Source organism: Ursus americanus, chromosome 21 (assembly GCF_024610735.1).
Source record: "Ursus americanus isolate L20-20 chromosome 21, mUrsAme1.1.p, whole genome shotgun sequence".
Taxonomy (NCBI): domain Eukaryota; kingdom Metazoa; phylum Chordata; class Mammalia; order Carnivora; family Ursidae; genus Ursus; species Ursus americanus.
The window spans coordinates 22,904,702-22,930,316 of NC_142147.1; the positions used below are offsets into that span (position 1 = coordinate 22,904,702).

The 25,615-nt window shown below is 43.7% G+C and overlaps 1 protein-coding gene across 5 annotated transcripts in view; it reads left to right on the forward strand.

Moving 5' to 3' along the window:
* Positions 1-25,615, forward strand: part of DUS2 (dihydrouridine synthase 2) — a 46,399-nt gene that overhangs the window by 11,747 nt on the left and 9,037 nt on the right. For 2 of the 5 annotated variants that reach the window (XM_045814936.2, XM_045814935.2), the window contains 7 exons: positions 8,458-8,503; positions 11,064-11,176; positions 12,576-12,619; positions 13,762-13,822; positions 17,746-17,793; positions 23,508-23,573; positions 23,757-23,827. In XM_045814936.2, the coding sequence (XP_045670892.1) occupies positions 8,458-8,503; positions 11,064-11,176; positions 12,576-12,619; positions 13,762-13,822; positions 17,746-17,793; positions 23,508-23,573; positions 23,757-23,827 (449 nt within the window). Of the gene's footprint in view, positions 1-6,289; positions 6,440-8,457; positions 8,504-11,063; positions 11,177-12,575; positions 12,620-13,761; positions 13,823-17,745; positions 17,794-23,507; positions 23,574-23,756; positions 23,828-25,615 lie in introns of all 5 variants that reach the window. The other 3 variants (XM_087870516.1, XM_087870517.1, XM_045814937.2) reach the window with 3 other exon arrangements.

A 25,615-nucleotide genomic window follows, 5' to 3' on the forward strand; every position in this document is an offset into this window, starting at 1 on the left:
AATTTGACTACTTTAGGTACCTCATAGAAGTGGAAGCATGCGATACTTGTCTTTTTGTGACTGGCTTGTTTCACTTAGCATAATGCCCTCAAGGTTCATCCATGTTGTAGTATGTGACAGGATTTCCTTCCATTTTTAGGCTGAATAATAGTCCATTGTATGTATATGCCCCATTCTGTTTATGCATTCATTGGTGGATGGACATTTGGGTGCTTCTCTGTCTTGGTTATTTTGAATAGTGTTGCTATGAGCATAGGTATGCAAATATCTCTTTGAGATCTTGCTTTCAATTCTTTTGGATATATATATACCCACAAGTGGGATTGCTAGATCAGGTGGTAGTTCTCTTTTTAATTTTTGGAGGAAACTCTATGCTATTTGCCCTAGGAATTGCACCATTTTACAATCCTACCAACAGTGCACAATTTCTCCATGTCCTTGCTGACACTTGTTCTGTTCTTTTTTCTTTTCTTTTTTTTTCTTTCTTTCTTTCTTTCTTTCTTTCTTTCTTTCTTTCTTTCTTCCTTCCTTCCTTCCTTCCTTCCTTCCTTCCTTCCTTCCGTCCTTTCTTTCTTGTCATCCTAATGGGTGAAAGGTGACAGCTCATTGTGGTTTGAATTTGCGTATCTCTGATGATTAGTGATGTCGAGGATGTTCATATGCTTGTTGGCCATTGGTGTATCACCTTTGGAGAAATTTTTATTCAAGTCCTTTGCCCAGAATGGGTCATTTCTTAAAACTTAAAAAAAATTCAAATTTATAGAAAAGTTGCTGTATGTCTATACTTCAATAAAAACAAATTTTAAAAGAGAAAAAATTATTAAAAAGTTGCAGGAATAGACAGAGAACATCCATACCCAGACTGACCTATGGTCAACATTTTTGCTTGATTTTTTTTTTATCATTTGTGTTCTATCTAATGTATATATATTTTCTCCTTAACTAATTTTTTAAAACTTTTTAAAAAAAGATTATTTATTTATTTATTTTGATAGAAAGCGTGAGCTGGCGTGGGGTGGGGGGAGCAGTGGAGGGAGCTGGAGAAGCTGACTCCCCACTGAGCCGGGAGCCTGATGTGTGGCTTGATGCCAGGACCCTGGGATCATGACCTGAGCCAAAGGCAGATACTTAACCAGCTGAGCCACCCAGTCTCCCCCTTAACTAATTTTTTAAGCTCTAGTATAGTTGACACACAATGTTACATTAGTTTCATGCATTCTTCTTAACTATTGGAGTAAGTTTCATACACTATAATTTTCACTTCTCAAGTACTTCATTGATATTTTCCCAGAATCAAGTCTTTTTTCATATAATTATGATATAGGCATCATCTTCAGTAAACTTAACATTGATATAATACTTTTTAAAAATCTACCTTCCATGTTCTAATTTTGTCAATTGACCCAAAATTTTTCCTCTAAGCATTTTTTTAATATTTAAAAAAATTTTTTTAAATGATTTTATTTATTTATTTTTGCGAAAGAGAGAGAGGGAGGGCATGAGCAGGGGGAGGGGCAGAGGGAGAAGCAGACTCCCTGCTGATCAGGGAGCCTGATGCAGGACTCCATCCTAGGACCCTGGGATTTTGACCTGAGCCAAAGGCAGACGCTTAACCAACTGAAGCACCCAGGTGCCCTAACATTTTTTTTTTTTTAAAGATTTTATTTATTTATTTGACAGAGATAGAGAGAGCCAGCGAGAGAGGGAACACAAGCAGGGGGAGTGGGAGAGGAAGAAGCAGGCTCATAGCAGAGGAGCCTGATGTGGGGCTCGATCCCATAATGCTGGGATCACGCCCTGAGCCGAAGGCAGACGCTTAACCGCTGTGCCACCCAGGTGCCCCATCTAACATTTTTTTTTTTAAGATTTTATTTTTAGGGTCGCCTGAGGGGCTTAGTTGGTTAAGTGTCTGCTTTCGGCTTGGGTCATAATCCCAGGGTCCTGGGATCCAGCCCTGTGGCTTACTCTCTGCTTAGTTGAGAGTCTGCTTCTTCTTCTCACTATGCCCTGCCCCCCCAACTCATGCTTTCTCTCTCTCAAATAAATAAATAAAATCCTTTAAAAAAAGATTTTAAGTTATTTCTACATCCAACATGGGGCTCGAACTTAAAACCCCGAGATCAAGAGTTACATGCTCTACCAACTGAGCCAGCCAGGCTCCCCTTTATTTATTTATTTATTTATTTATTTATTTATTTATTTATTATTATTATTTTTTAAAGATTTTTTAAATTTATTTGACAGAGATAGAGACAGCCAGCGAGAGAGGGAACATAAGCAGGGGGAGTGGGAGAGGAAGAAGCAGGCTCATAGTGGAGGAGCCCGATGTGGCTCAATCCCAGGACCCTGGGATCATGCCCTGAGCCGAAGGCAGATGCTTAACCACTGCGCTACCCAGGCGCCCCCAGGCTCCCCTTTAAAACCTTTATTGAGATATGGTTCACATGCCATATAATTCACCAATTCAAACTGTACAATTCGGTGGCTTTTGGTATATTTACAGAATTGTGCATCCATCACCACAGTCAACTGTCGAACATTTTCATCACACCAAAAAGAAACCTCATATCCGTTAGCAAGCCCTCCCCAATTCCTCCCTCCCCTAGTCCCTGGAAACCACTATTCTGCTTTCTGTTTCTATAGATTTGCCTGTTTTAAACATTTCATATAAATAGAATCATACCACATATGGTCTTTTATGCCTGGTTTCTTTTACTTAGCATAGTATTCCTAAGGTTTGTCTATGTTGTTGCATGTATCAGTACTTCGTTCCTTTTAGTGGCTGACTAATAGTTAAATGTATGTGTGTACCACAATTTGGTTATCCATTCAGTTGATGAACATTTGGATTATTTCTGCCTTTTGCCTGTTATGAACCATGCTGCTATGAACAGTTGTGTACATTCCTCTTGGGTATATACACCTAGGAGCAGAATTGCTGGATCATATTGTAACTCTGTGTTTAACCATTTGAGAAAATGCCAGACTGTTTTCTGAAGCAGCTGTGCCATTTTACGTTCTCACCAGTATGATGTTTCCAGTTTCTCCACAACTTTGCCAACACTTATTGTCTTTTTGATTATAGCCATCCTGGTGGCTATGAAGTGGTATCTCATTGGTTTTGGATTTGCATTTCCCTAATGATTAATGAAGTTGAGCATCTTTTCCTATGTTTATTGGCCATTTGTATATCTTCTTTGGAGAAATGTCTAATAAAATCTATGCCCATTTTTTAATTGGGTTATTTGTCCTTTTAGTCTAAGAATTGTAAGAGTTCTTTATATAATCTGGATAATAGACCTTTATCAGATAGATGATTTGCAAATATTTTCTCCCATTCTGTGAGTTTTCTTTTCACTTTATTGATAGTATCCTTTGATACATAGAAGTTTTTAATTTGATTAAGTCCAGTTTATCTATTTTTTCTTTGTTGTTTGTAGTTTTGGTATCATCTCTAAGAAATTATTGCCTAATCTTTGGTCACAAAGACTTGTGTCTGTGTTTTCTTCTATGAATTTTATAGTTTTGGCTCTTAATACATTAGTTCTTTGAAGCATTTTGAGTTAAATTTTTTTTTTAAAGATTTTATTTTATTTATTTGACAGAGACAGCCAGCGAGAGAGGGAACACAAGCAGGGGGAGTGGGAGAGGAAGCAGCAGGCTCCTAGTGAAGGAGCCTGATGTGGGGCTCGATCCGAGAACGCTGGGATCACGCCCTGAGCCGAAGGCAGACGCTTAACTGCTGTGCCACCCAGGTGCCCCATTTTGAGTTAATTTTCGTATGGGATGTGAGGTAGGGACTCTAGCTCACATCAAAATTCATTTTCTTGCACTATTTATTGAAAAGATAATTTTTCCCCAATAAATTGTCTTGGTACCCTTGTCAAAAATCAGTCAATTATAGATGTTTTGGTTTGTATCTAGACTCTCAATTCTATTCCACTGGTCTATATGTCTATCCTTACGCCAGTACCACAGTCTTTTTTTTTTTTTTTCTTTTTGGGAGAGAGAGAGAGAGAGCGAGTGGAGGGGAGGGGCAGAGGGAGAGAGAGAATCTTGGGGCTCGATCTCACAACCGTGAGATCATGACCTGAACCGAAATCAAGAGTTGGATGCTTAACTGCCTGAACCACCCGGGTGCCCCAACACACAGTCTTGATTATTGTAGCTTGGTAGTAGGTTTTGAGATTAGGAAGTATGAATGTTCTAACTTTGTTTTTCTCTTTCAAATTGTTTTGTCTAATCTGTGTTCCTTGCATTTCCACATGAATTTTAGGATCAGCTTATCAATTTCTGCAAAAAGAGGAATTAGGGTTTTGATAGGGCTCGTATTGAATCTGTAGCCCAGTTGGAGAATATTTCCATCTTAACAATATTAAGTCTTCCAATCCATGATCATGTCTTTCGTTTATTTCGCTCTCCTTTAATTTCTTTCAACAATATTTTGTAGTTTCCATGTGCAGATCTTTGCCTCCTTGTTTTCTTCTTTCATCATTTCTCATGAGAGATCAATTGTTTTTTTTTTTTTTAAGATTTTATTTATTTATTTGATTGAGAAAGAGAGATAGCACAAGCATGGGGAGCAGTAGGCAGAAGGAGAGGGAGAAGCAGATTCCCTGTGGAGCAGGGAGCCCGTCATGGGGCTCGATCCCATGACCCTGGGATCATGACCTGAGCTGAAGGCAGACACTTAAGGACTGAGAAATCAGTTGTTAATCTTATTGAGGATGTGGTAAGTCACTTCTCTTTTGCTGTTTTCAAGATTTTCTCTTTGTCTTTGGTTTTCAGCTGTTTGATTGTTTATTTCTAGGTGTGGCTGTCTTTGAGTTTATTTCACTAGGCGCTGTTGAGCTTCTTAGGTGTTGGATTAATGTTTTTCATCAGATTTGGGAAAATTTCTGCCACTGTTTCTTCAAATATTCTTTCTATCCCTTCTCTCCTTCTTATCCTTTAGGGGCTCCCATTATTCATTTTGGTATTGATTTTTTTTTTTTTTTGAGGGGGAAATTGTATAGCTTTTCAATCTGAGTGTATTTGTATTTCTGCAAATAAGAGCTATACCAAAGATCCTTCAACCAAATTAGAAACTAAAAAAAATGTACCTGGATATACCAGAGGTGGGGGTAGAAAGGTGGCATGGAGAGACACTGGTGATAAACTGGGGATAAATGTTATGGTCAGCTCAGACAGAGAAAGCAAACCAAGAGGAATGAAAAAGATGAAGGTGTCAGGGTGTATTTCAGATATAGGAACATAACACATGATAGACAAGAAAGAGTAAGCCTGTACATGGTAAGGCATTATATTATTTATTTATTTTTAAGTAGGCTCCATGCTGGGCAGGGCCCAATTTGCGGCTTCAACTCATGACGCAGAGATCAAGACCTGAGCTGAGATCAAGAGTTGGATGCTCAACTGACTGAGCCACCCAGGTGCCCCTAAGGCATTTTAAAATTAAATGTTGTGGGGTGCCTGGCAGGCTTAGTTGGGAGAGCATGTGACTCTTGATCTCAGGGTTTTGAGTTCAAGCCCCACATTGGACATGGAAAATTGGGTAGTCATTTGAAGAAAAAAATGACTTACAAATGGCCTTATGTTCAGGTAAGTTAAAATCTAAATTAGTTTTAAAAAGAAAAAAACAATTAAGATTATATTCTTAACTATATAATGGAGATATATTCATGGCAAAGTTAGAGTAGTCTCCCACTCCCAGAGGTTGGGGGATGGGTGAAGTAGGTGAAGGGGATTAAGAGGTACAGACTTCTAGTTATAATGTAAATAAGTCATGGGGTTGAAAAATACAACATAGGGAATATAGTCAATAATAATGTAATAACTGTGTGTGCTGACAAATGGGAACTAAACTCGTGGTGAGCTTTTCATAATGTAGAGAATTGTTGAATCACTGCGTTGTACACCTGAAAGTAACATAATATTATATGTCAACTATACTTCAATTAGAAAAAAAATAGGGTGTAGCTTAAAAAAAAAAACACCAAACTGAGGAAGTAGTAGTGATAGAAGAAAAGTATTTGTGATAAGTAAGACGGAAAAACTCAACATCCAATTTGACAAAGAGTAGACTTTTTCCTACAACTTGTATAGATGTAAAAGGCAGTTTGCTATGAAGACGCACGGATTGTAAACTCTATCACTTGGAAAAACAATGTTTTCATTAATTAAGGACATACAGTGAAAAAAACCATGAGGTCCCATTTTATCCCCACAACTAACTGAAATGAATAAATTTTTAAAAAAGATTTATTATTTATTTTTCTTTATTTGACAGAGGGAGAGAGTGAGAGAGAGAGGGAACACAAGCACAGGGAGCGGGAGAGGGAGAAGCAGGCTCCCCGCTGAGCAGGGAGCCCGATGCGATGCGAGGCTCAATCCCGGGACCCTGGGATCATGACCTGAGCTGAAGGCAGACGCTTAACGGGTGAGCCACCCAGGCGCCCCTGAAATGAATAAAATTGATGAACAGTGGTGTTGAGGGTGTGTGGGTGAGCAGACACACTTGTGGTTTTATTGGTGACAGTTTAATTTCTCCACTTAAACAGTTGAACATCTGTTGCATGCAAGGTCGTGAAGAGGCTCTGACAGATGTTTCATGAGCCCTCGCAACGTGCTAGATGCTAATGATTGGAAGATGAATGAGACAGTATCCAGGCCCCAAAGGCTTTTTTGGTGCGGTGGAGAGACTGAAAAGAGAATAAGACATTTCAAGGGCCATTTTGCCTTAACTTCTCGTGGGGCTCAGGCTGCCTGGCCTGAGTCTTCAAAGCCTACCTCTGTGTGGACGCAGGATCCTCCTCAGGGGATTCAGAGTCTAATGGTAAAGATATGACAGGGGTATTTATAACTGGCATTTGAAGAGAGGTGGGTTTGGGAATCCCGAGGAGGACGAGTTACCGCTGGCAGGGCTGGGGACCCCAGCAAGGGCTGCCTTGCTTTACCCTGCTCATTTCCAGCGAAGTTCAGCCTGGCTGCAGAGCCTTTTTATGAGCACAGGCCACTCAGTGCTGCCCACTTGTCCACTTGCCTTTTTGCCTGGCCCTGCAACTAAGACCACTGCCTGCAAGGGCTCTGTGTTGGGCTGTGTCCATCCCTTGGGACACCACACAGATTCTTGGGGCTTAAGTGCCAACCGTGTATCTGTAACTGCTTGGGGGTGGTGATTTGTTTGGCCAGGCCTGGTGGACATCAGATACGTGATGACCTAAATGCAACACGGAAGAAATAGCCACAGAAACACCTACAGTCTGTATTAACGTGGATGATGAGTATGTGAGGGGGAGCCCAATGGATGCCATCGGTGCCCTTTGGCCACTTTAGCCCTACATGCTCCTCTGAGGGAGCAAAGGCTATTGTGCCCACCTGGCTGGAGTTGGGACTTGCTGAGGCTCATAGGTAGTCAGTATCGGATGAGTACCAGGGGGCAGAGTTTCTTCCTATATTTTTCTGGACCCGCAGAACCCCTGGGCCTGAGCTTCTGGATAGTGTGGCAGGTACCTGGCTCTTGTGATTTATCTTACACGTTTACTGAAATGATCACCGAACAAAGAACAGTTGTCTCCTAGCAAGAGGTAGAGAATCTCAGTCCTTCAGGAGACAGGCGCTTTCTCTTCATTTTCATGATCCCGATTTTGAAGAAACCTCTTTCTCCTTTCCTTCCTGAGTCTGTTTGAAAATGTCCAGTGCTCAAGAGCTGGCCCCTTTTGTTTCCACAGTGTGATCCATGTTGGACAGGAGTTTTAGAATTGATCTCGGGACACCTGGGTGGCTCAGTCAGTTGAGCATTTGCCTTCGGCTTGGGTCTTGATCCCGAGGTCCTGGGATCCAGCCTTGCAGAACCTGCTTTTCTCTCTCCCCCTGCCCACCCCTGCCCTGCCCCTCGCTCATGCTTTCTCTCCTTATCTCTCTCTCTCAAAAAAAAAAATAAATAAAAATTTAAAAAAAAAAATAAATAAATAAAAATCTTTATAGAATTTATCTCAAATCTTCCTCTCTGCTTTTATTCGCTGGTCCCCCTTTTGTCCTTGGACATTTCCTGGGAGCCCATTGCTGTCTGCTGTTTGTGTAGGGGTGAGGTAGGAGGTTCTTTGAGGGGATGGACTGGAACTGAGACTACTAGGTGAGGAAAGTATCCAGGTATCCATAATCTGGGCTTTTGTCTTGTCTCTGGCTCCTTGAGTGCCTCACCCTTTCTAGGCCCCCAGCATCTCCAAGGTCCCTGGGAAGAACAGCTGATCGAGGGTAGCTCACTCAGACTCCTGCTTGCCATGCTTAGACGGGGAGGTCAGCACTACTACATTCCCCAAAAGCCATGATTTGTTGTTAGTAGTAGGGTGACAGGCCAAGTGATTCCGCCATTAGTGACCCTCAGTGATGGTCCCTCCGCCTGTACCCAATACCTACATGACCAGCACTGACAGGTGCCCTCTGATTTCTCCACAGGAGCTGATTGACCTCAAGATGCTTCAGTGCAAGAGAGTTGTCAATGGTGAGTGCAGTTCTGGTCCCAGGATTGCGTGTGCGCCTGGTCAGGCCCAAGCAGCACTAGCTACCCCTGCCCTTGCCTGGGGTGACAGTGTCCTTCCAATGTGCTCCTTGCCTGGCTGTGTAATTTTGTGGATCATGTACTCCCTTGACAACAGTCACTACTCTCCAGAGACTCTGACAAAGACCCAGATGTGAAATAGGCCAAGAATACCTTCCACCCAGAGGCTTGCTGGCTTAGAAATTGACAAGTTTCATAGCAGAGAAGAGGCGCTAAAAGCTTTGGGGTCAGGATGGCTTCAGCATTGTTCCTGTCTCTGCCACTCGCTCACTGTGTGACTTTGAGCAAGTCATATGACTTCTCTGCCTCCCATTTCTTCAGCTGTAAAATGAAAATCAAAACTCCTGCTTTACTTAAATCATAGGGTTGGAATGAGAATCAAATAAGATAACGTACATGTAAGTACTTTGCAAACAGAAGTGGTTGTGCTAAATTGTGGTTTTGCTTGTGCTTTATTGATGAGGCTGATTCTGTTTTGATTAGTGTTGTGGTATTGTTTGAGGTTTTTGAAATGTATACACATTTGTGAAATCTTAATATCAGTTCACCAGAAGTTATGACTCCATTTTGTATTTAATCGTTTCAGATTTATATTTTTTCGGTATGGAAATTTCATTTTTACAAACCCATATAAGCTAGAAGATGAAAAACCCCATTAATCTCACATTTGAAGAGGTAGTCACTAAGAGGAATAATGTATATATTTTTTACCACATTTAGTAGAGCGTGCGTATAAAAACAGAGGCTGTTTCTGTATATGCCCTCCCTTGGGATCATGCACTGCATGTTTTGCCCCTTACTTTTTTTTTACTAGGACCTTGTCCCATGTTGATATCTATAGATAACTATGTCAGAATTGATTTCATCATTTCATCAGTGCCTTAATGTTCCCAGTATTTTGCTGTTATAAATAAAACTGTAGTGTAAGCACAGAAGGTCTTTGTGGTTCTCCTCTCAGACTTCCTCCTGCCAGTCATGAGCCTGTGCTGCTGGAATTCACTTCCGTTGCCTCTCCCAACATGTCACCACTTGGACCCTACCTTCTTTGCCTTCCTTTTTTTTTTTTAAGATTTTATTTATTTATTTAACAGACAGCCAGCGAGAGAGGGAGCACAAGCAGGGAGAGTGGGAGAGGAAGAAGCAGGCTCCCAGCGGAGGAGCCTGATGCGCGGCTCGATCCCAGAACCCTGGGATCACGCCCTGAGCTGAAGGCAGACGCTTAACAACTGAGCCACCCAGGCGCCCCTACCTTCTTCACCTTCTAATCTGTTTAGTGCTGGGTTGATAATAACAGCTTCCATTTATGCAAGTGCTTTACGTGTATTAAAGGTCTCATTTATTTCTCAAAATAAACGCACAGGGTAGGAATCGTCTCCCCTCTGCCATGTTGGATTTCTTTCATGTGGCAGTCATCTTTGAAAGGTAATAATGGTAGTACCTACTGTAGAGCTTTATTATGAAGAACATATGAAATTCTTGTTATTTGCGATAGTTATGTTCTATAAAGTTGCTTCGAACGCCAAATTAGCAAATACTGAACCATCGCTCTTAGGGGAAATATGGGATTAGGTTGCTGCGGGCCTCTGGTCACCACATTTTCACTAACAGGTCAGTGCACAACCTGTTTTCTGTGTATTTCTATTTAAACATTGAACTCACAGCCAGTAGTACTTTAATTTCATATTTGAACAAAGGTCATTTAACATGGGTTTTCTCCAGAGGGCACCTCACAGCCTCTTGTGCTTAGGAGCACTGGATAGCACTTCGGCTCTGTGCTCGGGGCCATTTTCAACAGCGAGAGCAACAAAAGGCCCACAAATGCAAAAAAATGTAGCATTATATATACCACCATAAGGACGCTTCTTTATAGTGTGAGAGCTGAAACAGGAAGGTAGAGCCTTGTCTTGTTTGACCTCAGCTGGGGGTGCATGCATCAGGTGACTGACTTTTTATAGTTCTGTGTATGTCTGTGAATGACCTTGAAAATGCCATGAGTATTGATTTGGGGGTTACAGATACATTTTAGCAAGCAGGCAAATTTGCAAGTACGTAAGTACACATAATGAGGGTTGACTGTAATAGAGTGAATCTCCACTTGCAGTACCTAGCACATGGTAAATAATTAAGAAACAACAACTTTACTGAACTTCAGAGTGACATCTGGGAAAATCTGGGCCAAATCTGAAACACAGACAAGGTTCCATGTATGTACATTTTATTCAGCGTTTTAAAAATTACAAAACGTAAACACTACACCAGGGAAGTGCATAAAACACAAGCACGCGGTATAACAAATAACTGTAAAGGCACCAGCATGTAACTACCATCACCTAAGTCAGACACTAGACCATCACCCGCATCTCAGAAGCCTCCATGTGCACACCGGTTTCTTTGAAGAATTGTTACTTCCAGCATCCTTTTTCCCCTGCAAAGTGATATTTTTGCTGTGTTTTCTTCCAGGGATTAGGCTAGGTTGAACTTGCTTCTTCATTGAATGGCCCAGTGTGTTTGTGTTTTCTTGCAGAGGTGCTCAGCACAGTGGACTTTGTTGCCCCTGATGACCGAGTCGTCTTCCGCACCTGCGAAAGAGAACAGAGCAAGGTTGTCTTCCAGATGGTATGAGATCCCAGGGCCTGAGCGCCCTCCCAGGGGTTACTCATCCTTAAATGCCTGGGCTGCATTGCATAGTGGTGGTTTCCTGAGACTCTGCTTTAATGTTTTTCTTTTCTTTCTTTCTTTCTTTCTTTCTTTCTTTCTTTCTTTCTTTCTTTCTTTCTTTCTTTTCTTTTCTTTCTTTCTTTCTTTCTTTCTTTCTTTCTTTCTTTCTTTCTTCTCTCTCTCTCTCTCTCTCTCTCTCTCTCTCTCTCTTTCTTTCTTTCTTTCTTTCTTTCTTTCTTTCTTTCTTTCTTTCTTTCTTTTTAAGATTTTATTTATTTACTTGACAGAGAGCACAAGCAGGGGGAGTGGCAGGCAGAGGGAAAGGGAAAAGCAGGCTCCCCGCCAATCAGGGATCCTGATACAGGGCTCAGTGCCAGGATGCTGGGATCACGACCCGAGCCAAAGGCAGATGCCCAACCGACTGAGCCACCCATGCGCCCAGGCTTTCATGTTTTTCAAAGATTTGTTCATGAGTGTTTACACTGTCAGAGACAGTTTAAGGAAATCAAGCTATGTCACTGTTACATGCCTTCAGTGTCAAATATAATTTCCTTAGTTGTAGGAATTGCCTGTTTGGCACAACTTACATATTTTTTACCCCCCAATTCTAGGGGGTAAAAAATCAGTTCATGTTCTTTATTTTTGTATAGTCTGTATATATTTCCCGTAGAAAGAAAATTAGGTTTCCTCAAGAGCAGTTAATTTATGTTGTGCTTGTAATGACTCCATAGCACTCTTCTCTCACTTTAGGAATTTCTTGGTGCTTTTTCAGAAATAGGTTCTGCATGGTTTTTAAAAAATTAGGGGCACCTGGGTGGCACAGCGGTTAAGCGTCTGCCTTCGGCTCAGGGCGTGATCCTGGCGTTATGGGATCGAGCCCCACATCAGGCTCCTCCGCTGGGAGCCTGCTTCTTCCTCTTCCACTCCCCCTGCTTGTGTTCCCTCTCTCGCTGGCTGTCTCTCTCTCTGTCGAATAAATAAATAAAATCTTTAAAAAAAATTGGTAATAACAACGGGTAAACATATGGTAAAGCAAATATAGCAAACTATTAATTATAGAATGTAAGTGGAGAGTATATGAATGAAATGTTCGGTATATAATTTTGTCAACTTTTTTGTATGTTAGAAAGTAATCACAGCATTGAGGGCATTTTCTAGGCCTTCCAGTCCAATTTTTACCTCCAGCAGTGAGCTATTTCAGCGGGCTGGCTGTTTAAGAGAATGCCAGCCAGACTTTACTTGCCGAAGTGTGTGTGCATGTGCGCACACGTATGTGGTGTGTGTAGCTGTATTTGCACATCTGTGCATGTATACCTGTGTCAGGGGTGATGGTTGATGGAGCCTCTTTTGTTCCCAGGGGACTTCAGATGCAGAGCGAGCCCTTGCTGTGGCCAGACTTGTGTAAGTTCTTCTGTCTTTGGGACTGCCTTTGCCTCTCCCGTGGGCTGTGAAGCTTTATTACTTCTGGTGACCTTGGAGGCAACCACCTTTGTCTCTTAGCTGTCTGTCTTTTCTTTCCAGGTTAGGGGTGTCTGGTTTGTTTGTTTTTTTCTCTGTTTTTGGCATCTGAGGGCTGGCCTGGAACTCATGTGTACCATGTACTCAGATCCCAGATAACCTCCGTTCAGGAGACTATTTTTTAGTGTTTATTCATGAAGCTCCCTTTCCAGGGATTCTTATGACTATGAGCCCTAAGGTTTGAGTCTCCTGAAGTGTAGGTAAGGGTTATTGCTGCCTAAATTAATGAAGGCAGGAGAGTACTGTGGGTAAGGAGATGGGCTTTGGAGTTAGACAGACCTGGGTTGGAATTCTGGGTTGCTGCTTGCTGAGTGACCTTACATACTTTAACCATACTTCAACTAAGAGAACTTAGTTTACTTATCTATGAAATGAGACCAATAGTACTACCTACCTCTGGCATTATAAGTGACGGTAAGTGAGATAATGCACGTAAATGTCTTCACAATATGTGATGTGTAGTGAGTGATTAGTGTTACCTATTAATTACAATAGCACTGAGAAGGAACTCAGGCATTAACTACAGACTGTTAACTATATACACACCAGAAGATGAGCTAAGGGTCTGTTCCACATCTGAAAATTGTTTGGAGTAAGCCAACTTGTGTAGCCCAGCAAACAAAGGCAGTCCTGCAATTTCTGCTAGAACCAGTGCTCTGAGAAGGGGCTCTTGTACTCATGTCGCTTCTGTGCGTTGACAAATGGCTTTCACTACCCCAGTCAGAACTGGAACTCTGGGATCAAGTTCGGTGTGGCTGTCACTCAGCATTTGGATTATCTGATCTAATTCCCAAGTAGCAAAGTCCTCTACAACTAGCCCTTTGTAGATGTTTGAGTACTATATGCTCTTCCTCTTGAACTCTGCTCAGGGAAGGCAGTTGTACCTTTCAGAGACCAGTTTTTTCACCTTCTGTCGCTGAGGGTTTCTATGTTTAATAGGGCCAGGGACATGGTAAGAGGTTCATGAGCACAGATCCATGCCTTTGACTCCAAATTTATTTCTTTTCTACTTCATGTTTTCCCAGGGAAAATGATGTGGCTGGTATTGATGTAAACATGGGCTGTCCAAAAGAGTATTCCACCAAGGTAAACTGATTGCTTTATATGCCTTACAAATACAGGGCACAGAGTAAAGGCAACTAACAAGATGTTACCTGACTGTGGACTAGATCCTGTACTAGATGGAGAACATGCTCAAAAGGGTCAACTAGCAAAATTGGACTATGGACCATAGCAGATTAGCTAAAAATATTGTATCAGTGTAAGTTTTTGAAGTCGATAACTCTTCTGTGGTTTTGTAAGAATATCTATTTTTTTTTTTTTTTTAAGATTTTATTTTTTTAGGGGCACCTGGGTGGCTCAGTCAATTAGGCATCTGCCTTCAGCTCAGGTCATGATCCCAGGGTTCTGGGATCAAGCCCCACACTGGGCTTCCTGCTCTGCAGGGAGTCTGCTTCTCCCTCTGTGCCCCATCCCCCCCACCCCTGCACCCGTGCTTGCGTGTGCCTTCTCTCCCTCTCTCTCTCTGTTTCTCTCTCGCAAAAATAAATAAATGATCTTAAAATGAAGATTTTATTTTTTAGATTTTTAATTTTTTTTAGAGAAAGAGTGAGAGCAAGTTGGGGGGTGGCAGAGAGAGAGAGAGAATCCCAAGCAGTCTCCACGCCCAGCGCGGAGCCCAGTGTGGGACTCGATCTCACAACCCTGAGATCATGACCTGAGCCGAAATCAAGAGTCGGATGTTCAATCAACTGAGCCACGTGGGTGCCCCTAAAGATTTTTTTTTAAAGACTTATCTATTTATTTTAAAGAGAGTGAGAAAGAGTGCATGTGGAGAAGGGTAGAGGGAGAGGGAGAGGATAATCTCAAGCGGATTCCCTGCTGAGCATGGAGCCCAATGTGGGGCTTGATCCCATTTTATTTTATTTTTAAAAGATTTTTTTTTTTAATAATTTTTAAGCCCCACCCAGTGTGGGGCTTGAACTCACAACCCTGAGATCAGAGTTGCACACTCCACTGACTGAGCCAATCAGGTGCCCCAAGAATATCTCTACTTAGAAGATACACACAAATATTTAATTGTAAAGGGCTATGATACAGTGTAACGTACCTGTAAATGGTTTAGGAAAAATTTTATTTACATATATATACACGCCTAAATAAACACACACAAAGCACTAATGCCTGAGTAAGTAACGATGTAAATGTTAAAAGAAAAAAAAATGAGAACAGGGCTTTGTTTTTTCATGAATAAAACCGAGATGTACATTTGAAAAAATAGAGGATGCAATACATGAGTGCCCGTTGTCATATCAGAAGATGAGAGCAGAGTGCTAGGGCTGCTCAGAGAAAGAAGTGGAAAGGCAGCCCTTAAACTGAGTATTTTCTAGGGAAACGAGGTCCTTGATGAGGAGATCTGGGACCCTGCAGGCAGAGGGAGTTGCACAAGCAGGAGCCTGGAGAGACCAACATGAGGTAGAGGCAGAGAACCTTGATTTGACCAGACAGTTGGGGAGAAGACGACAAAGAGGAAGCAGAGGAGCACAGAATTAAAAATCTTGGTTAGGACCAGATTAGCTGAATTTGGATTTATATTTCTGACCTTTTGAAACAGAGAAGCCATGTCATCAGAAACTTAGTTTCCTTCCCCAGGGGAAACCAGTGTTACTAGTTTCTTGTCTGTCTTTCCATATATATTCTGTGATAGAAATACTTAGAAATACTCATTTGAAAGCCATGTCTGGTAGATCTGAGTGGAAATGGCCTTGGGGTAGGGACACAGATTCAGGAAATTAGTGTCCTGGGTCCATAGTGGAGACTGGGGATGGAGAGAGGAGAAGTGAAGCTGGAGCAGTATTTGATAGGACTTGGCTGGCAGTTGATTGGACTGGGTGTGGGGAGATGGGGGTGAGTGTTTGGGGTAGAGGGATGAAAGACCAGTAGCTAGGAGGACAGTATGTCCTCAACGTGATTGGGGCTGCTGGAGGAAAAGCATGTGTGGGGCAGATAACAAGGACAGCTTGGGGTTGGCTGCATGTGAGGCACCAGAGGAAGTCCTGTGGGGCTGTCGCTGGGAACCTTATCACAGGCTGTGCGATCAGGGTATGCAGTGTAGACGTAGCAGATTCCCCCTAAATCCCCCAGAGCCAGCCACTCTGCTCCCTGGAGTTACGTGGCTTGGGGACTTTGGCTTTAGGCCAAGAGGCAAAAGATTATTTGAGGGAAGGGCTCTTTGAATGCTTGAAAACCACAGGGCCTTGTAGACATCTACTTCAAGGAATTATGGAGGTTTGAAATTGTCTATGAGGAGTTGAAAACTTGGGACCTTGTTTTGTGTCTTCTAATTATTCCTTTGTGCTTCTGAGATATGTAAGGAGCAGAGTTTAAAGTATTGGCATAATCTCCTTGATACATTGTGGAATGGAAAAGCAAAGAGCCAAATTAGATATGGTATACCACCATTTATCTATGAGGGATGGGGAAAGAATATTTATGTATGTTTACATTTCTCTTCATAGAATATATTTGGAAAGACACGCAAGAAACTAGTGGCACTGGTTTTCCCTGGGGAAGGAAACCAAGTTTTTATTTGGTTTAGCATAAGGAATGAATTCCCAGTGTAGGGGCGCTTCTCAAAATAGCTAACATCTGGCACGGCACTGGCCCTGATCAGTCGGCACAGATACCTACCAGTACGCTCCACCAGCGCATACCACCTGAAGAGCCATTCTCTTTTCATGGTTCAAAAATTGAAGCCTTATGAAAAGTATAAATTTGAAAAGTTTTCCATTTCTCAGGGAAGGAGAGTTCTTACTTTTTACCCTTTTGAACCTTTAAAATTTTTAATGTGTTATGTATTCAAAAAAGCAAATAAATCAGTTAAATGGAAAGGAAGGAAGGAAATACTAATTGACAAAGCCATTGTTGTGGAAGGGCTGGATTTTAGATCCTGTGATTCCACAAGGAAGGGCTGTGATTGTGTGTGAGGTGGATGGACGGAGCTGGGGTGAGTGGCCAGGGCTTCCTTAGGCTTCTGTGGTTTCTGTCTGTAGCCAGGGTAGGCCAGGGCTGGTAGGTCCTCTGCCCTTCCCAGTCTCCTCTGAAATGGAGGCTCAGGCTGGCCGAGTCTGCGGTGGCTCAGGGTTCTCTGATTCTGATCTGTCATCCTTAAATATGAAATTAAACTGTAATAAGTGAACTTCAAAGTTCTCAGCACATCCTGAGCATACAGTCTATATACTGACAAGGGATTTATTTATTGGATTTGTTTTTTTCCCTTTACCTTGTTTTTTAACGGGTTCAGCTTTGGAAAGGTCCTCCCCTTTCCTGATAATTAAAGTAATTCATACCATCGTCCAGAACTTGTGTATAAAGAAAGACCAATCATCAGTAATGCCACCATCAAGAGTCAACTGCTGTTGTTAACGTCAAGATTTAAGTGGCTCCTCGGGTTGTTGGTTTCCGTTAGCTGGGGCTTTTGCTAGAGCTTGACGTTGGCCTGGAGCATTGTTCCTGGCAGGGAAGAAGAGCCTGGACAAGATTTGCAGGTTATGTTCCTCTAAGTGGCTTTGCTGGCAGTGATGGTATCAAAACAAGTGTTGGGAGGATAGGACAAAGGTGCATTGGATCTCATTCCAAAGGGAGAATGATTCATTGCTTTCTTAAGGGCTTGCCATATTGTGGGGTTTAGTTTATTAAGACTCTGAGACCCTGGGTAGGGAATGGGCACTCATGAGAAACAATTTTTGTGGAACCCACTTGTAGATCTGTGGATTTTGCTAAGAGGATCAGAGTGATGACTTTCAGAATTCATCAGACTCTGATCCCTGACATTACGGGCCTGGATGCTGCTGCTTCCTACTTGACTGGAAGTGCCGATTGCCAGTGATCCTTGGTCTCTTGGCTGTAAGTGCTGGGGTGGTGCCAGCTTGCCACACCACATTGCCATACCATGGGGAGGCACCACCCTCCTCCAGCTGTAAGAAGACCCTCTGTGTGCTTTTCCTTAGGGAGGAATGGGAGCTGCTCTGCTGTCAGACCCTGACAAGATTGAGAAGGTAAGTCCAGCAGGAGTGAAAACAGAGGTCCTTAAGGATGCCTGTGAACTAACGTTGTTTGGATCACACACGCACCCTCACTCCCCCCCCCCCCCCCAAGATTTAGTGAGTCAGTTATTCACTTCTTCCACCTGGAGTCTGGAATTTTTTTTTTTTTTTTTTTTTTTTTTTTTTTAAGATTTATTTATTTGAGGGGTGTCTGGGTGGCTCAGGTGTTAGGCGTCTGCCTTTGGCTCAGGTCATGATCCCGGAGCTCCAGGATCGAGTCCCACATCGGGCTCCCTGCTTGGCAGGGAGTCTGCTTCTCCCTCTGACCCTCACCCCACTTGTGCTGTCTCTCTCAAATAAATAAATAAAATCTTAAAAAAAAAAAGATTTATTTATTTAAGAGAAAGAGAGCACACGAGCAGGAGGGGCAGAGGGAGGGAGAGAGAGAATCTGAAGCAGACTCCCTGCTGAACGCAGAGCAACATGGGGCTTGATCTCACAATTCTGAGATTACAACCTGAACTGAAACCAAGAATTGGTTGCTTAACTAACTGCACCACCCAGGCATCCCCCACCTTTTTTAAAGTAAGCTCTGTGCCCACCATGAGGCTTGAACTCATGACCCTGAGATCTAGAGTCACATGCTCTACTGACTGAGTCAGCCAGGTGCCCCTGGAGTCTGGAAAATTTTTGAAAGGCTTCCCAGTGGCTATGACATGCAGCCAGGTTTGGGAACCCCTGAGTGAGCGTACAGCAGCCTTGGAGTTCCTCAAAAGCCCAGGGCTTAGGGACATGACAACTGAAAGCTGGGGCCTTGAGGAGTCATTTAGAGCCTCCTGTGTATGGTCTGTCTCCCTTCCTAGAAGATCATGGGCGCATACGCCAGGCTACCAATGGATTGTGGATAGACTCAGTGGTGTTGGGGGTGGGGATGCCCTCTCAGGGGCTTGCTGAGAGCAGCAGCGGGTCCCCTCTCTACTGGTAGAGTCTACCACCAGCCTTTGAGAGCTGTCAGGCCAGTGTCATGTGAGGCAAGCTGAACTTGGTCACCTCTGGTCCCCTTCCCTTGGTGATTCCGAAGGCCAGGTTTATGAGGCCTTACAGACAGGTTGGCATTTGCGACCCAGTGTTGTGAGCTGCCAGGGCCTGTAGGGGTGACATTTTCTGCCACACCATATATACCTTTTACTTCTTTCTCAGTCCATCAGCTCTCTCCTTGTTGCTCCTCTTAGTTCCTTTGCTTTTGTTCTCCACTCCCACTTTCCTGTCTGGGCTTTAAGCCTCCTGGTGCCTCCCATAGGCTAGAGCAACTCGGAATAAGCCACCACCAATAAAAGCTGCCATTATTTGTGCTGGCTGCTGTGTCAGCAGCTCGACCGTGTACGTTCCTCCAGCCCCACTGTCTTTGTGATATTGGAAGACCAGTGTGTTGATGGGCTTGGTGCCTTTCCATTTTTCCCATGTGCAGATAGGTACAGATATATATGGGCACATTATATATATTATTATATATTGTATGTAATTATCATATATATTACTATTATATATAATGTGCTTATATATGTATGTATATATATTCAATTTGTTCCTCAAACTCCTTGAAGTAGACAGGGGAGGGATTTGTTATGTGTCAAGAATAGTAAAACTAAAGCATAGATAAAAGTAATTTGCTAAAGATTATGTAGCAAATAAGCAGCAGGCGGAGCCAGAGGCCAGAGCCATGGTCTTGTGACCCTCACCCCCGTATCAGTTGCCCCCTCTTGATGGTATCTCAGTTTAAAGGTGCCCCGGTGTAGTTTATAAGTGTCTCGCTACAGGTCAGTAGACATCTGGACTTAGGAACCTCCAGTCAGACACCTCTGTGCAGGATGGAGTGGATTTGGACAACTGTGGATGTTAAATTCATCACCACACTTAGGGGAGAGGGCCCCAGGTGGGGTGGTTTGTCTTCACAACCTGTGCACGCAGACATTTTTGTTGTCCTGTCCTCCAGCCTCCTGGCTTCTTCCTCCCATACTGTTAGCTCTGTCTTCTCCACGGCCCATCTTTGGATAAGGCACATTTCAAGAGTTCTGCTGCTCAGTTCATTTCATTCCTTTTCCGTTTGGTGGGGTGGTTGGATGGGCTGGGTTGGACTCGTGGAGGGGGTTGCCTCCTGGAGGGGAGGTCGCAGGCTTCCACAGCAAAGCCAGATGGGACCCAAGAATAGTGGGCTGGATTAGATACAGGTTCAAACTTTGCTGGCAGGCTGGGGGACCTGGGTGGGAACTTTGTGGGTTCTTCCAGGCTGGCGTTTTAGGTCCACGGTTCTGTCTGTGGGAGCATTTCAGGACTACCTGCAGAGTTTTTTCAAAATAAAGGTACTTGGGGGTGATGATAAATTTTGGAACTAGGTAATGGTGACGGTTGTATAACATTGAGAATGTAATTAATGCCACTGAATTACACACTTAGAAATGGTTAAAATGGGGAGTTTCATTATATCTGTTTTATTACAATAATAATAATAATAAAAGATTCTATCTTTTGAGATTTCTATATATCCTTGGAGTGGATAGGGGCTGGGAAGGAGTATTAACTCGTCTTTTGAAAAAGCTTCCTAGGTAACTCCGATGTATCCTCCCTAGATTAAGAACCTCAGTTTTAGACTCTAGGTTAGTAAAGGCCTCTATTTCACCCCTGCCCAAGATTTCCTGGGTGTCCCTGGCTGCCCAGGACATGCCCCTGTGCACAGTACAATTGGGCTATAACTAACAATTGGCCGGGTTAGGACCTGAATTCAGTTCCCAGTGATTCCTAAGCCTATGCTCTCCCATCCTCCTTTCTACCCATTCTGCAACAACCAGGGGAGCTAAGAGTCTGCTTTTCCTGAGGCAGCTGCTAGATCTGGGGAGACGAGCCTGCCTGTGGGTGGATATGCTGTGTTATCTGTGTTAGGAGCTTACCTCAGGTCCTTCTCCCCCGCAGACTTTCACACCACAGATAGGAGTTGTGACTTGAATCTGGGAGAGTTGAGTCCAGCAGGGTTTCATGCTAGGGCCTAGCCAGAAGCTGTCTCTATTCACCCAGTCCCCTTACTGTGACCCTTGCAGGTGGCTGGGGATTTTGATTACTAATTTCCTTCCTGATTCTGAACACGCACATGAAATGAACAGAAATACCAAAGAAAGTGCTTAGAGCTACTTGGATGAAATACGGCAAAGGAAGTTCTGCAAAACAGAACTGGATCAAACCAGCTGACGTTGCCTCAGTCACCAAACATCAGGGGATTCTAAGTCAGCACTAGCAAAGGAACTTTCCAGAGATCGTACTGTCCGCCTGAAGGATAGGACCAGATGGAGAATGTTTATTGTGTATCTCAGTGATCTGGCAGTCCCCCTGCCTCTTAAAGGGTAGTTGCCCCCTTAAGGCTTGCCAAAGTGACCCTAGGACCACAGGCCCAGTCTGCCTCCTGGGGCGGCATCTGGGGACTTTTCCTTCCTGCCAGTCCCTGACATTTGTGCTTAGGCCAGTGGGCCGGCCCTCTCTTGCCCATGATCTGTCTGCCTGCCTTGTCAGCGTAGCCTTTGTCTGATGTCTTCTGGGGAGGTTTGTCTCAGTTTGGGCCTGAGAGAAAGCCCTCCTTGACTGGCTCTTGCAATCTGGCTCTCTGCTGCCCCCACTTGTCTAGAACCAAGACTGAGAGCAGTGGCCTGGGTATCCCCTGTGCTCTGCTGGCAATCCAATTCTTGGTAGAGGTCTCTTGGGATCACCTTCCCTCCAGCTTGCCTAGCCTGTATTTTTTTTTAATTTTTAAAAATTATTTTTAAATAAAAAAAATTTTTAATTATTTTAATTATTATTTGAAAGTAATCTCTATACACAGTGTGGGGTTTGAACTCATGACCTCAAGATCAGGAGTCGGATACTGTACAACTAAGCCAGCCATGTGCCCCTAGCCTGAAATTTTTGACAAGGAAAGAATATAGCAATGGGACAGACGTTCATTGTCATCTGCATGTACATTGATCTCTGATTCATGTATGATCTCTTTCCTGTATGACTTCATCTTTCTTTGAAGTCCTTTGCAGTTACTGTGCAAATTAACACTTTTTAATGTGTTGAATATGTTGTCTTTTCCTTTGCCAGTTTCACTTCTGTGTATCCAGTTCACCTAGAGAGAGGCACATAAAGAAAAAAGAGAGAGAGGCTCATAAGGACAGGGCCCAGGCAGGACCTGTACAACCTCCCTGGCTCCCTCACATGGCAGATCCTGGAACAGCACTCAGGGAACATTGCCTTCAAGCAGGAAAGAAGGTGTCGGCCATGTCTTCTCAACCAGGAAGAGGCCTCAGAATCAAGTTGAGGAGGGAGGGTATTAAGCTGAACCTTTTTTAAAAATTATTTTTTAAAAGATTTTACTTATTTGAGAGCACGTGTGCGCATGTGCACACAAGCAGGGGCGAGAGGTAGAGGGAGAAGGAGAAGCAGGCTCCCTCTTGAGCAGGGAGCCCAATGTGTGACTCGATCCCGGGACCCTGAGATCATGACCTGAGCTGAAGGCAGACGCTTAACCAACTGAGCCACTCAGGTGCCCCAAGCTGAACCTTTTTTAAAAATTGAAAAGATTTCTAGTTTTACTGCAAAATTTACATACATCACTCTGTAAGTTTAAGGCATACAAGCATGATGGTTTGATTTACATATATTATGAAGTGGTTACCACAGTAAGCTTAACTGTATTCTGTATCCACCATCTCATATAGATACAATAAAATGGAAATTAAGAAACTCTTCTGAAACTAATGTCACTTGTGTGTCAACTATATTCTAAGGATAAAAACAAAACAAACTTTGTCTTCGTCATGAGAACTCTTAAGATCTACTCTCTTAAGGGCGCCTGGGTGGCTGTTGGTTAAGCGTCTGCCTTCGGCTCAGGTCATGATCCCAGGGTCCTAGGATCGAGCCCTGCATCCGGCTCCCTGCCTTGCAGGGAGCCTGCTTCTCCCTCTGCCTCTGCCTCTCTCTCTTTCTCTCTTTCATGAATAAATAAAATCTTTAAAAAAAAGATCTACTCTCTTAACAACTTTCCTGGATATACAGCTGTGTTGGCTGCAGGCATTCTGTTGTACATTACATCCCTAGTACTTAACTGGAAGTTTGTGCCTTTTGACCACCTTTCTCCAATTTCCCTTCCCAACACCTCTGGTAACCATAAATCTGATTTCTTTTTCAGGAGCTTTTTATAAGATTCCACATATAAGTGAGATCATACTGTATTTGTTTTTTTCTGACATATTTTACTTAGCATAATGCCTTCAAGATCCATCCATGTTTTTTGCAAATGGTAGGATTTCCTCATTTTTTATGTCTGGGAGCCTTTTGAAAACATACATTCCTGAGCCCTGCCCCTAAAAACCCATTTAGGAAGTAGAGGTGGAATCTAAGACTGTGTATTTCTTAAGCTCTCCAGGTGGTTCTGGTGTTTGCCTGGCAAAGGATTACTGTGTATTATGTAGGCATGCATGCAGATCCATTCATTCATTCATTCATTTACCAAGTATATCTACACCACAGAGTACCAGGCAAGGGGCTTCTGGTGCTGGGGTGCTGGCATAGGAAAGGAAGGATGCCTACGTGAACACAGATTTGTCCATGCCGCAGTGATGCACGGGTCTTTAGCACAGTTAATTAGTACGAGCAGTGTGGTGGTTTTTCCAGAATAGTTTGTGTTTTCCTGTCTGCAGATCCTCAGCACTCTTGTTAAAGGGACACGCAGACCTGTGACCTGCAAGATTCGCATCCTGCCATCGGTAAGGATGATGTGTTAAATTTCAAGGTCCATTTTCTCTGGGGATGTTGAATGGGGGATGATGAATGCTTCTCAAAGAGCTGAATTAGGTTTGGAGGAAGTAGTGGGGCTGAACCCACTTTGGGATTTGACAGCTGTTCCCTCAGTAGCTTCAGTAACCCCCCTGGGCTGTCCTCTTCCTCAGCTGGAAGATACCTTGAGCCTTGTGAAGCGGATAGAGAGGACTGGCATCGCTGCCGTCACAGTTCATGGGAGGTGAGTGGTTGCCTATCTGCCTATCTAGTGACTGACTTGCAGGGAGGTCCTCAGCCATTTTTTTTTTTTTAAAGATTTTATTTATTTGAGAGAGACAGAGAGATAACAAGAGAGCATGAGCAGGGGGTGGAGAGCAGAGGGAGAGGGAGAAGCAGACTCCCCGCTGAGCAGGGGGCCCAACTCGGAGCTCTGTCCCAGGGCCCTGGGATCATGACCTGAGCTGAAGGCAGACGTTTAACAGACTGAGCCACCCAGGCGCCCCATCCTCAGTCATCTTAACAATGCTTCGCCAGAGCCCAGGTGACAGCCAACTTTACTTCTGCATATGCAGCCTACCTCTGCCTAGCTCTTTGACATCCTATAAGTCCTGAGGGCAGTCAAACCCTTTATAGCCTGGCATTCTTTGTTTCATTCACTGAACACCTACTGGTGGTAGACACTGCGATGAGTTTAAAGACAGAAGGAGAAGAAGACTGAATTTAAAGACACAAGAGGAAGGAGAAACGCCTGTACACTCAGGATGTGTAAATGGTAGAGATTGAGTGATAGGTTCAGAATTGTACCATGCAGCCAGGAAGTGGTGGAATTAGAACTCTGACTCTGAATCTCATTTTCTTTCCACTTCGTTGAGCAATGGCTTTTCCCTCAAATGACCCCAAGCAGATGGCTGTTCTTTTAAAGGCACCGTCTTTTTTGTCTGCCCTTGTTGGACTGCCAGCTGTCACAGTGACTACTTGAAACAGCCCTTCTATCTAATGTGAGAGCTAATGTGCTCTCTTCTGGGAGCTGACATGTTGCTGACGGCTACTTTTGGTTTCCCAAGCAGACTTGCTCCCCGTGACCATGATGTGCTTTTGTACATCCCAGGTCAACAGACTTTGGCCAGAGTGACCTCTCTTCTCTGAGTGTTGTTCCTTTTGGGCTCAGGGGTCTTGTAGGAACAGCCCACTTTTTGCTGCATTTCTGACAAGTGAACCCATAACATGTACAAGAGAAAAGCAGAGCTGCGAGTTGAAGCCAGTAGGGGGCAGTGAAAGGCCACACACATGTACACATGTGCTCCTCCCTGCCACAGCAGGCTCAGGCTGCCTGGTTTGGGCTCCCAGCTCTGCTACTTGTTGGCTGTGGATCTTTGGACAAATCACTTAACCTCTCTGGGCACCCCATTCCTCATTTGGTAATTAAGATAATTTCTGCTTTATAGGGTTGTCTTGAGGCTTTTATGAGATCGTGAATATATAGCCTTGGCCCAGTGCCTGGCATATGGTATTCTCTGAATAAATATAGCTGTTCCTTTTTGCCAGTAGTTGGAAACACCAGGAAGACAGATTTGGGTGAGTTTAAAGAGGGGCCTTCTGGCCATCAAAGCTGTTGAGGAAGGACTAGACTGGCTGCTGGGGGTGTGGGGAGGTAGAGGTGGAGGATGGGTTGACAGGCCTTCTGAGGCCCTGTGGCCCCTGACCCGTTTGTTGAGTAGTGTACCGGAAGGGATGGGCCCAGGCAAGACCTGAGCAAGGGCTGTCTGGTCGACCATCTCTTTTGCTCGTTCCTGAGCACAACTTAGATCAGGGCTCACTTCAGTATCCCTAAGACTAACTCATGCGTAAGAACTTCTTGCAGTTGACCTTGGAAGGAGGGGCCCCAGGTTGTGGTCCTGCCTCCCTGGGGCTCGTTGTGATAGCCATGATCTGTGGCCTGTCCTGGCTGTTGGGTCTACCCTGTGCCAGGTGCCTCTCCCCAGGATCAGCTGCCCAACTTGGCCTCAACATAGGCAGCTGTGTGGGAGTG